Raw genomic sequence first — 13,762 nt, forward strand, 5'->3', positions numbered from 1 at the left:
TATATTAGATTCGGGCTTTTATTTAGTTATACTATAGTTCCGGTCCGTAAATGACTGGATTAGTAGTAGAGATAGTAGGACTAAACTATTTTTGATCAATTAGATAATTCGTCTTTATCTGCAAGCGATACTACAATTTTGATAACTGAAGGAAAGAAAATGTACCATTCTGGAGAAATTTGCGTTTTACTAGTGGACCGGATTCGACCGCTAGACCGTAGTTTAGGAGGCCGTAGAGCAGGTGCGTTACCATCGCATCTAAAATGTAATAGTTCTACAACTAAAAAGTAGCGTGTGAATATTAAGCAGGAACTTTAAAACACAGCAGCAAGCATGCTTAGCGGCAACTCGGGGAATATTAAGAAGTGAAGAATGGACCACTCAAAGCAAAGTTAAGAACGGGCGAGCGGTTGTGTGACAGATGTAGAGAGGCTGGATGGAATATGGATGGAATCACAGAGTTGATAAAAAAAACACAGTGTGGTTGTTTTTTTAACAGTATATTTTAAGATATAATTTTGCTTTCCGTATTTTGAAGTACGCTAACCTTTCTTTTCATAAGTCTGCTGTACAAATGAGCACTGAGTTTGAGCCAACCTAGGCCAATCAAAGAGAAGTATCTATGCAGTATATCGAGAGCGTGAAATAGCTTTTTCCCTCTAACGTACTTATAACTGTTTTTCTTACATAAACCAACCTTGGGCCAATGTATACAGCGGGTCTGTAGTCTTAAGTAGTCCAGTGTGGATTAGGAACTTCATTTTATTGAATTATGTCGCAATATTATATTCTTTTTGATATTTATTATACGTCTGTTCCAGTCAACTATTGTGTCACACTTCTACATCCAAGTTTTCCCCTTAAACTTTAGACGGAGGCAAAAAAATCTCCTTTCAAAGTACTACAAGACCCTCTAATGGGGGCAACCATTAGGCAGGAATCGATTCCTAATTTATCTTTACTTTTAATTGTTCTTTTTGCAATCGGCAAATTAATCCGACTTTTTTCGAATTCGAATCGAAGTTCGAAATGTCGTTAATTTTAACGATAATATTGTGATTTGTTTTATAATGGAGATTTTAAAATTGCTTTACCGGTGTATTTATGGATACTTAACTGGCATCAAATGATAAATTGTAATTATAGATTGGCCGATAATATTTGACCAGAGCTAAAATACCTAACAGTATGTAGAGGGCTTTATTATAGTAGGTCAAACCAATTTGTCAGTCAGTAAGAACCAGGAAAACTATACTCATCCTTTTCTTTTGGGTGCTAGTACTAGTGTAAGACAAAGATAGTATGATTCTCTCTGTCTATGTTTGAAATGAGACAGTCCTTTGACAACCTATTAAATATTTGGTCAAAGCTAAAATACCTAACAGTATGCAGGGGGCTTTATTAGATGTTTTTCGAAGTGTCACATTAAAACTCCTTTCACTTTCAGAAAACAAAATTTGACAGTGTCATCCGCAAGCAAAATTTATTGTCATTTAAATAAAAACAGTTTTTTATACAAAAATAATGGAGGCGTACGTATGCCCGTACGGACTTTACCCTATGATGCCACCAGACCAGGGGCGTGGGGATAATGTAGACTATTACAGCATGCAACCTATGAATGGAAGGGATCATACAAGGTACATTTCCATCTTCACCACTTAGATTGGCCATCAACTGGGCGTTTCTCCAGAAAGTTTCTGCCTAGAACAGCTAACTGCTAAACTGTGAAATAAGCTGTCGCAACAACGCGTGTGTGGTAATAATGACACAACCTTTTGAATGCTATAATTATATCAATGTTATTTACGAAGCTATTTACTACAGTTGTAGTGCATAATTATTTTCCATCGTATTTCACGGAAACGTACGTATTTGTCTTGCTATTTCAGTCAGTCTCGGTACAAAAAGTACTGAGGTTAACTGAAGTAGCATGACAAATACAAAAGTTTCCGAGAAAGTACGTTGAAAAACAGTTATGCACTAAATAACAGCTGTAACACCATGATCCATGATCATGGATGCAATTGCCTAATATGAAATTACATAGACACATCTTTTATTAGCACTTTTGACGCTACGAACACTACTACTACTAAGGTCGTCTTTAAGTATTTTTGTGGTGTCTAAAGGGTAAAATAAATTTCTTTAAAGTTTATTTATGTTCAGTTTCATTTTTCCACTACCTAAAGATTGTCTGGAAGATATCTCTTTTCAGCGATAAGGCCGCCTGTTGTTTACCTCTCTCTTCATGTATTATTTGTGTTTCCATGTACATTTATTCTGAGGTTGTGCAATAAAGAGGATTTGTATTGTATTGTATGTTTTAAGCTCACCAAAACACCGCACCAATCGTCGAGACAAACGGTCCCGAAGCGCTAGCGGGTCTAGATCTCGCTCCAAATCTCGGACGAGATCCCGGTCCCACTCGAGATCTCGATCCCACTCCTTGTCGAGATCTCACTCTCAGTCGACACGTACTCGGAGTGTTCGGCGGGGACTCAATTTCAGGGATCCGAGCTTTCTGGACGCCTTTCGAGTATTGTATTTGACACGTGAGGTCTCTTTAATGGCTTTTACTTTTGCTAATTGACATTATGTTGAAATAAAAACTTTGTTTTTTCTTGATATAAATACTTATTATGACCTGACAAGAATGAAAGATTAGTGAATGAGGAAGAATGCATCTTAAAAAGATGGAAAGAGTATTTTGAAAGTTTGTTTGACAGTGAGGAGGCAAACACGCCAAGTTTGGAGTTGGATGAAAGTATTGAAAACGTGTCGGAGAATGAAGATAGTATTAGCATGGATGAAATTGTGAAAGCGTTGAAAGGAATGAAATCAGGAAAGGCTGCAGGATATGATAAGGTTTCTGTCGAGATGCTGAAAGCTGGACAAGGCATTGTAGCAAGTCAGTTGTATCGCCTTTTCAATTTGTGCTTTAGAACCGGTCAAGTGCCCAGGGACTGGTGCAAGGCTGTCATTGTACCTCTTTACAAAGGAAAGGGATCACAACTGGATTGCAAAAACTACAGAGGCATTAGCTTACTCAGCGTCGTCGGCAAATTGTATGCAAAGATATTGATTGAAAGAGTAGTGAAAGAAACCGATGAGCAAGTATGGGATGCACAAGCGGGATTCCGAAAGGGTATGGGATGTACGGATCAAGTCTTTTCCTTGCGATGCATAGCCGAGAAGTATTTGGCCAAAGGTCAAAAGGTCTATTGCGCTTTCGTGGATTTGGAAAAGGCTTATGACAGAGTGGTGAGGAATGAACTTTGGTCGGTACTGTCTGTGTATGGATTGGGCGGCCGTCTCATTCAGGCACTGAAATCGCTCTATGAGGATTCCAGTGCTTGTGTGAGAGTAAACGGATCGTATACTGAATGGTTTAGCATCGAAAAGGGTGTTAGGCAGGGATGTGTAGCGTCACCGTGGCTGTTTAATCTGTTCATGGACAGTAGTTTGCAGGATTTGAGAAATGATGAATGTGGGCTGAAAATGAGTGGGTTACCCGTCAAATGTCTTCTTTACGCTGATGACCTGGTACTACTAGCGTCATCGGGCGAGGAGTTGCAGGAGATGGTAACTAGAATGCATGGGTCTTTTGAAAGGAAAGGAATGAAAATTAATGTAAGCAAGACGAAAGTAATGGTATTTGAAAAGGAAGAAAATATGACTAACTGTGAGATTTTGATTGGTCAAGAAAGAGTGCAACAAGTGAAAGAGTTTGTGTATCTGGGAACCTTGTTCACTAGGGACGGTAAGCATGATAAGGACATTGAAAGGAGAGTGAATGCTGGAAATCGCGTGAATGGGGCACTTAACGCTTTTATGAGCAGCCAAAAGGTGTCGCAAAAAGCACGGTTGGCTGTGCATAGAGGGGTGTTGGTGCCTACACTCATGTATGGTAGCGAAAGTTGGGTATGGCAGAAGAGGCATCAGAGCCAAGTGAATGCAGTGGAAATGAGAGCGTTGAGAAGTGTGTGTGGTGTGAGATTACAAGATAGAATTAGGAACAGTGTGATAAGGGAAAAGTGTGGACTGAACGAAGATGTAGTGACAAAAATTGAGAAAGGTATGTTGAGATGGTTTGGACACATGGAAAGAATGAGTGAAAGAAGGCTGACAAAGAGAGTGTATAAGGGAGAAGTAGAAGAGGGAGTTGGAAGGGGCAGACCTCGGCGGACTTTCTTCGATCAGATCGGGGAAATCCTGAAGAAAGGCCAGGTCAAGAGCACCCTAAACCGGCGAGCGTGTATGAGGAATATTATGAAAGTAACGGAAGCGAAAGAGGTATGTCAGGATCGTAGCAAGTGGAAATCCGTGGTCTCTGCCTACCCCTCCGGGAAATAGGCGTGATTATATGTATGTATGTATGTATGTATGTATGACCTGACTAGTCTCCTTGATGAGCCTAGTGGGCCATTATTAGCCGTAGTCAGTACAACTTTTAATAGGTTCTACTTCTCCATTCGAGCAGAAATTAGAAGATTTTTCTTTACATTTTACACCCTGAAGAAATTAAACCCTATACGTTTTAGACATCGTTTAGTTTAGAACGTTTCGAAACTACCGAATCAACAACAATTCAAAAACTGGCTGCTGATAGCAAACTATTTGAATATACTTGGTCAAACCAAATTTGACAGTAAATAAGAACAAAAAAAACTATACTTACTCATCCTTTTCTTTTGGGTGCTAGTACTAGTGTAAGACAAATATAGTATGATTCTCTCTGTCTATGTTTGGAATGAGACAGCCCTTTGACAAACTATAAACATTTCTACCTTCGATCCACCATTCACCGTGAAGTCAATTCAATCAAGGCGTTATTTCCAGCCAGCAACAGAACTAAAAAAAGTACGTCCAAGTACCTCGCAACGAAGAAGCGGCAAGACCACGTCGAGAAGCTTCTGAAGATCGATGGACTTGGTTCTAAGAGGTGGCTGTTCTACCCGAGAGCCACGACCACCACCAGCGAACCTGTCACTGGGGAGGTTGCAGGTCATCTTTACTATTTTGTTTGCTAGTCATACTGCTAGTAGCGCTAGTGAGATTTCGATGAGCAACGAAGATGGTTGTAACAAGGATAGTCTCGACCCCGACCAGCATATCGGTGACTGGCAAGGTTGCAGGTTCGTTATCAATTCAACACTCACTTACACTCAACAACACTCTTTTAAATGACTTCGCCAATAACGTCGATGCTACGCGACATGCACGGCCTCGTAGCTATGTTGATATCAAGGGTGTTATGGATCTGATCGGTCCATCAGATGGAGATGCTTTACCGGGTCGTTTTCCACTCATCTTTATTGTCACAACAAGTTAAAAGTTATCTCTTCACTTTTCCTGTCAATATGACGGAAGAACTCGAAAATCCTCTTGATTCCGGAGACAGATATTGAGCTTTAGGGCCGATACAGACGGACTGCAATCCGACTGCAATTTGCAAGTTGCAGTAGGGTTGCAGTCCATCTGTACCGGCCCTTAATGTTGAGATCCAATCATGAACATAAACCTACGGTAATGGATTACCTGTTGGCAATGTAAGAATGCATTCGTTTCCTAATCTTGATGTCGATAGTGATTTGGAATCAGGTCATGTCATTTCCATTGGCACTAAGGGATCCTTGGCGAAACCGTCCCATAGATGGCAGCACTATTCCATGCTGAGGCAAACCTGTGCTTGGTTTATTGATCCTTTACATTTTTTATCTTAGCTGATGATAAAGTTTTCCTTTACTCACAGGTGCAAGAGATAACTCGGACCAGCGCATCAAGATCGACAGGCAGTTCTTCAGGAAGTACAAAAGAAGCAAGTCGGTCGCTGCCGTCGCTGGCGACGCGCCCATAGCCAAACTCATGCGCTGGGAACTTATGTTCTATAAGAAACTCGGCTTTGTAAGGACCGATTAAGGTTGTACGTAACGTTTATTTTAATAAATAGGTTTAGAGGAATTTGTGTTTTAGCTTTAAACTTCCGATACGACCTTCAAACCTTCAAGAAAAGAGAGTACTCCCAAATTAAATGCGTGCAACGATCTTGCAATCTGGTGTTGCAGGAGTCCATGGGCAACGGTAATTGTTTACCATCAGACTATTCGTCTGTTCATTTGCCTATATCAAATTAAGAATGATTAGCGTGTCATATAATTGATACGAGTATCAGCCCAATTCGAACAATGCTTATAACATGTCACACCGATACGATACTGATATCAGTGTCAAAAGTGACATTTCTTCAACCTAAAACGACACTTGACACTGACAGATCGGTTTCGTACCAGTGTGACATCTTATAAGCATTTCTTCGAATTGGGCAATATATACGGCCCAATTCGAACAACCAAACGATCTTCGCTTAACACGGCAAATAGCGATATCTGTGTGTGAATCGATTAAATTGGCGCATGGTGCATTTACCTACAGCCATAACATTAATGCATATAACAAAATGCAATTTATTATTATCGCTTCCTTTCCAATAAAGGACCCCTCTAAAACAACAAGGTTTGCGTGCTCCAGACACATTGACAGACATACAAACAGCAATTAGGAAGTAAAATGGCGGAAGCGATAGTTTAAACGGGGGTGTAAAGACAAATCGTGTGAATAGTATTGGTTGGTAATGGATTTGATTATGAATCGATAATAACAAGGGGAGTTTTTAATATAAGGGTAGATAATGAGATAACATGGGTTTATCAAATTATCAGCATGATAGACTAACTATACTAACTGTTGCCCGCAACTTCATCTGCGTGTGATGATGATGAATAAAACGATCCTATGCCCTTCCTCGGACCACCATATCCATACCAAATTTCATAGGTCGGTTCAGCGGTTTAACCTTTTGGACGCCAATGATCGATATATACGCACCGCAGGTCCAACGCCAAAGAGGTATTAATCGGTCATAGACCACAGAGCAACATAGACCTAGGTGCATATGCCTAAAGTTCAATTTCAGTTTTGACTCTTCGGTGACGTGGCGTCTGAGAGACAGCTTTTGTGTTTGACGCGTCGAAAAGGTTAAGCGTAAAGAGGTATCAGACAAACAGAGTTGTTTTCGCATTTACAATACAGGGTGCCATTTGAGTCGTGATCAGTAATATGTTTTTCTAACTCCATAAACAACGAGCAATTTAATGCCCCTACTCTTACTAAAATCAGACAAGATTTTTTTAATTTTTTTGTTTATTTTTTGTCATTTATTTTACTTTTACAAGGGGCAATGTGGTATTTAAACAGCTTTGTAAGATATTTCAAATGAAAAATTAAGTAAATTTTATTTCTAACTGGGACAAATGACAAAATTGATGTCAATGACAGTTCCGATTCAAAGAGGCGATTCAATTTACTAATTCAAAAATCTTAATAAGCCGTTGTAATATCCTAAATCCACTTATAAAAGTAAAATACATGACAAAAATAAACAAAAAATAAAATAAAAACTTGTCTGATTTTAGTAAGAGTAGGGGCATTAAATTGCTCGTTGTTTATGGAGTTCTTCGATCAACAGGGAAGGGATGCGGCATTCGCACTATTTCCCCTCTGCCTAGGTACAAGATCAACTGATCTAGCGCGGGTAATAAAACTAGTTGCGCTCGGATTTTTAACTAGACCGAGTCCAGACGCGCGAGTGAACACAGCAGCAGAAAAAATGCCTAATTGCTTGGTTTTTTGTTATACAAAGAGGTCGGGGACATCAAATTTACAAAAAGAAGTTGTTACATTTCACATGTAATATGTTTTTTTACCTATCATACGTTTAATTACATTTAAACACAATTATTATATTTTAGTCTAATGTCATTGCTGGATTTATCGATTTTGCTCGCCCAGTACAAATTGCGGATCGGTCGAGCGACAAATCCGACTTCTCATCTCTCAGAAAACAATAAAATTCTTTGACGAAAATGTGTTAGTGTGCGTGTTGTGACACTTGTGACTCGTCCGTACACAAAAACAGATCGAGGTGTGCAAGATTTGTCTGTGTAGGGTGTCATTTTCTATGTATTCGTGTCGTCATTACAAATTGGATTTTGTACGTAAGTGTGTGAAAAGTGCGACTGTGTGCACGTTCCCCCCCGCGAAATTTGGCAGAATCATTTGTATGTTAAGATATCGCTTGGGCCTATCCCTTCCGACGTGTCGGAAGCCCGTGTTGATCGAAGATGGAGTTAGAAAAACATATTACTGATCACGACTCAAATGGCACCCTGTATATTTTTCAAACTAGAAGGGTACGATGATAGATGTCAATACAATTTTGCGATATTTTTAGGTTATGAATTGTATGGACTTATGCGGGATATGAACTGTGATTACCTTCACGACATAAGTCGATATGGGTATTTAAGTCTCATTCAAAACTGAAATTGTATGGAGATGATATTTAACATAGTGCCTTGAAAAATATTGTAGTACGTATCATAATAGGAATACTTACAATAGGTAATTGTACTATCAATACAATCAAACATAATTAATAATACTTACGTAGAGATATTTTCATAAGTTGTGCTATGTCGATATCGCACGCTTCTTACACCTATTCGATAACTTATCGCCGCTGCTAACCGTACTGAGCGTGTAAACTAGAAATAAACTGCTGGCACTTGCTTTTGAGTTTGAGGTGTCGGTACTGGTAGCAAAAGAGTTCTAGAAAATATAGAATAGAAATAGAAATATTTTATTTGGTGTGAAACAAAACACCTACATAAATATTCTAAAGGACCGAGTATTGAGAACCATAACATAACTCACTAATTACCACAAGTTCATAGCCATATTGAAAAATATTAGGATCAAAATACGGCTCATTTTTGTTTAATTATTTTTTAGATTTTTAGTGAGATTAGATTGTCACCTGACGATATACAAGTGAAATTTCATCGTATGTCTTAAAAAAAGCCACTTAGTCACGAAAAAGTATGGATTTGTGTAACTGAACGGAAAATTAGAATTACCTACATACATTTTTTTCTCACAAATTGAGATTTCGTATTTATTCCGCACAGAATGAGGAGGAAAGAAAACTACAACATAATAAAAATCCTTATCCTAAAATAGGCCTCCTAATCATAAAAACATCGACCCTGAAGCTACAGCGCGCTGCCAGGGCTATTACCGCGAAAATCTAAGTTCGCTAATTGCGGGCATCTTTCTCTGTCGCTCTAATTACGCTTTCATAGGAGTAAAAGAGGAAGATACCCACAATTTGCGAATTTCGGTTTTCTTGGTAGCCCCTCTGAATCACTCCGGCGCAGTCGATTCAGTAATCCGCGATTTTTGCACAGACTACTCGTATTTTTAGACAGAACACGTAAAATTAAAAACGATAATAATTTGCTATGTGAGTGAAACACTTTTAGATAGCAAAACATTAACCAAGGTAAGATTGTTTTTATTTGTGTGTCAGTTCTAGTTAAAGTAGTTGAGTTGAGGATGTGTAGTGAATATATTATTAATATTATTATCCTCTGGTCGCCGCTACACGCGATCGAAACTTGCCAAGATAAATGCAATTTAGATTTGTCAAAATATTTTTTTAGTTAGAATGGAACGGGTACCTTTTTATAGGCCTCTGGATGACTAGAAGATATGACGACTATTATGTATAAAATTATTAAATTGTTCTCTATTCTCTACTGCATTCGCCATTTACTTATGTAAATTATTAATTCAAACAAACATGAATTTCAAACAAACAGAATGCTAAGAAACAGATATCTAGTTGCCAACTTTAAATCGAATGAAGTGATGATAATGATGAAAAATAAATCTTGTATGTATAAATAAACATAAATCGTTTAATTCTTACAGATGGCGCAATACATCCCGCTAAATTTAACAGGAAATAATTTAGGAGTACGACAATGTCAGCTAAATACGCTGGTTCAAGATGCTTTCCAATCATCAGTACCATTTGACTTCATTCAAGACCTTCCCGAATCCACACTAGTGGACAGACTCTTCAAGATCGCCCTTGCCTCAAAATACAGAAACATTGATTACATAATCAAAACTCTGAAAGATCCAGACTTGATATTTGTTTCCAAAGCTCTAAAATGCACTTGGCTATTGGACTACGAATACAAGGATAAAATAAACGCAAACTATTTGGAGAATGAGCTATTTCCACAGATGATGTCAACCGCCGTCTGTAAAATGCAGCATTGGCTACAACAACACTTACGCGATCCCGACAGATGCAAAGATTTTTACACGTATTACAAGGAAAAACAGTTTAAAATAGCTATTAAATTTCTTTGGCATTGCTCCAACGAATATCTACTCGAAGAGTTCAAGAATATCACGGATAGAATAGGTGCACATAATTTAAAAGTACTTAGTGAAAGATGCCCACAATTAACCAGAATATTTTACGAAAATTTAGAAAAAAACCAAAATGTTTTGAAACACTACCTTGACAATGAAAAATCTTTCTTTTTTAACATTAAATATATCTTGAAATCTGATCCTGAAACATTTTTCAATGTTGTTGAAATGTACTTCAATGTTAAGAAGTTTAATTCCTTTGGGCCAGACATTACAAAACAAATAATGGTTTATCACAGGAAAAGATTATTTTATAAACCTGAATTGTACACAGCGTGGTTACTAAACATTCATGTTTTAGCCAAATACTTAAGCCCCGAGGAAGTAAAAGAGGTTATTTTAAAATTAGCTAGAGCGGAGTACTTGGGAAACTGGTTTACTTATCAAAAGGTAGAACCTTTGATCAAAAGGCTGAACAAGAACGAAAGAGTGACATTCAAAAACCTTGTATTTGTCGACAAAGCTATAGGAGATAAACTTAAAGATTGGCCGTACACTCCGCCTAGCTCTCCTATTATGAAAGAAATTCCTGGATATAGCCTTTTTAAGGACAAAAACCATGCTTTATCACACACAGAGAGAACATGCTTTAAAACCGCAAAACGTGTAATAAAAAAAAGAAAAGGCCCAATTCATGAAAACGTTAAGATACATGTACGCCGAACTCTACTTGATGATTTATTCGATCGTTATCGTTTTATGAGTTTCGAAGCGACTTTGTCTGATCTTCGGAAACGTCTTAAAGCTGAGAGTAATCTACAAAACCGTGAGTTCATGATGCTTGTACTGGTCAGCAAGTCAGGTGGACGGGAAGATAGTCTTAGAACCTTGTTTGGGCTATTGTCACAGTATAGAAATGAGCCTGTGCACTTTCGAGCAGCTATTGTCCGAAGTTTGGTGAAACGTGCCTTCGTGTGGCGTTTACCTGATGACCTATGGGCTGACATGCTGCAATGGGGGCATGGGATGGGTTTAGATGGAGGCCCCACAGAAATAAATTGTACTGAGGGAGTGCATGCGGTTGTCTTACGAAATCTTCTCACCAATCAGGAATTTGATCCAGTTGCTACAAAATTATTCTTTGATAACTTTACATATTTTACGGAGTACTCATTAAGCACTGTAGAACGCAGGTTACTTAGAACTAGTCTGCCCACATTGCTACTGGAGGAGGCTGTTTCAAAAACGGGACCTTCAAAACAGACACTTTTGGAGCAATTGCTGAGTATACTGAATGAGTATCATATTCCATTTGATAAGTTTCCTGGTGTTGTAGAAGCTGTCGCAACAGCTGTCCAAGAAGACCGAGATTCTTCTCAATACCTGCTCATCCGCTTGTACAATGCTCGCGTTGCTCGAAAACAATTTTTCATAGAAAACTTTTCTTTAAATCACGATGTGGCATCATACTTGAACGCCCTACGACATGACATTTCAGTAATTAATGTTGATAATAGTGATGGGTTTCTAGAAGTCGTAGAAACGGTAGGTTTTTCGTGTTATCAGAGTTTTTTAAGAAAATTGATAATATATTTTGCGGAACCTGGAGGACTGGCAGAGCAGTTCCATGCATTTTTCAAGCGCTCAGCTGAAACAAGGCCACATAACTGTCTCGCAAAGCCTTTGTGTCTGTTCGTTGGAAAAGATTTCATTACGTTACTAAAAACTTTAGATAGTTCGCCAAAAAAATCAGCAGAAATACGTCTAGCGGCTGCATTAAGAGCAAACGCTCATAACACCCGACCACGGGTGGATTTAAAAGACATCGGTTGGCGAGCAGCAGGAGCTAAAGCAATAGCTAATTTAGTTTGTATAAGTCCTCGAAATCAGCTAAATCATATGGCTAAGGAGCTTCTAAGCTGGGGACGCACTATTCGATTGGCACTTCCTTTGACAGATAATGAAGATGTTAAGATTGCTGCGTATAAATTAATGGTAAGTTTAAGGCCAGGTGTAGCTTTAAAAATGTTTTATCGCTATTTGAAAATAGGTAAAATTGGTAGTGAATTTTTAACGGTTTGGAATACTGTAAAATCTCTTATTACGGAACTTGATCTTACTAAACGATCCAGACTTTGCGAAAACCTTAAGGATATTCAAATTGTGCCATTCTCAATTAAACCCGAGTATTGTGTTCTTGTGTATCAAGCTTTTACACAAATGGATAAAAACGAGAGTCCATTAAATAAACCATCACTAAGCATACTTTTAGAATTAGAAAATATATGTTACGATGTAAATGAATCATTTTTCTGTAATCTTGTGAACAATATAATAGTACATACTGAGTTATTGAATCGTGAATATTTCCTCTGGCAACAATCGTGTTTATATATTAGACTTGTCATAAAGTACATACTGCTTTGCGATTCTGAGGACTCTCAAAAGATAAGAATGAATAGCTTAGAATATTTATTGCAACGGCTGGAAGAATATTGGAAAATAATAGATGATGATGTTTCGAAATGTTTGTTTCTGGAAACATTTTTAGAAGCCTTAAAATATAACAAAGTATTTTTTAACGTTAAGTACGTCTCGTGTATGCCTGTTTTTGAAAGAATTATTGCTTGGTTGCACAGTTTCTTGACTATAGAGAAATGGTTTGAAATTTACATTAAGTTACATTTAACAATGCTTTATTATAAAGTAGCTAGGATCTGTATTAGTCAGAAACTTGAATACTTTAGTGATCTTCAAAATCTTGACAAAGGTATTGATATGTTTGGAAATATTTTTGGCAAATTGCTTGCGCTTGATTATAAGGAATTACAAGCCAAATATTTTCAAAGCATCAGAGAAATATATAGAGAAGAGTTAATGGAATACTTTTATAATCATATTATTTATACATCATTCGATCATAGTAAAGAGAGATTTGTTATAGCTGTTATAAAAAGTATTTTAAATGAAAGGGATGCTAAAGAAGCACATTTTTTGGCTAGTCATATGTTTGTAAGACTTGAAAAGAAATATTTTAAAAACGGATTAGATTTCAGTGATATTAAGGATAGTCTGAAGGATACTAAGAATAATGAATTACGCTTTTCATTACAGATACAGATTTAAATGAAATATGGTGTCGCTATTTATTTCTTTATAATGTATTATATACAGAAAAAATATCTGGAATATCTTACATAAATTTAGGAATAATAATCAACTGATTTTGTCAAAAACAAATACATTCGTATTAATTATTATTGTGGTGCATGTCTGCGCCCTATATGTACCTATGTACAATTGTATATAAATAATTCAGTTTATAAAAGTGATGTTATTGACTGTTTTGTGCACCTTACATTGCAGTTTCTTTTGTTTACGATCTGGTCAAAACGTCAATACACAAGCTATGTATAGCCAAGAGAGAATATAACCACTATGTAAGTACAGCTTCTTATACTCCCTCGTAATA

At 37.5% G+C, this 13,762-nt stretch overlaps 2 protein-coding genes across 2 annotated transcripts; both read left to right on the plus strand.

Annotated features, from left to right (window-relative positions):
• Positions 1-1,420: 1,420 nt before the first annotated feature.
• Positions 1,421-5,964, plus strand: LOC134647803 (serine/arginine-rich splicing factor 4-like). Its single transcript, XM_063502130.1, has 4 exons — positions 1,421-1,640; positions 2,332-2,555; positions 4,843-5,007; positions 5,756-5,964. The coding sequence occupies exons 1-4, from the start codon at positions 1,525-1,527 to the stop codon at positions 5,920-5,922; spliced, it is 672 nt and encodes a 223-aa protein (XP_063358200.1). The 5' UTR covers positions 1,421-1,524; the 3' UTR covers positions 5,923-5,964.
• Positions 5,965-9,791: 3,827 nt separating this feature from the next.
• Positions 9,792-13,420, plus strand: LOC134648161 (uncharacterized). Its single transcript, XM_063502639.1, has 2 exons — positions 9,792-12,317; positions 13,405-13,420. The coding sequence occupies exons 1-2, from the start codon at positions 9,835-9,837 to the stop codon at positions 13,418-13,420; spliced, it is 2,499 nt and encodes an 832-aa protein (XP_063358709.1). The 5' UTR covers positions 9,792-9,834.
• Positions 13,421-13,762: the final 342 nt, after the last annotated feature.

This window comes from Cydia amplana, chromosome 5, assembly GCF_948474715.1.
Source record: "Cydia amplana chromosome 5, ilCydAmpl1.1, whole genome shotgun sequence".
NCBI classification, from domain to species: domain Eukaryota; kingdom Metazoa; phylum Arthropoda; class Insecta; order Lepidoptera; family Tortricidae; genus Cydia; species Cydia amplana.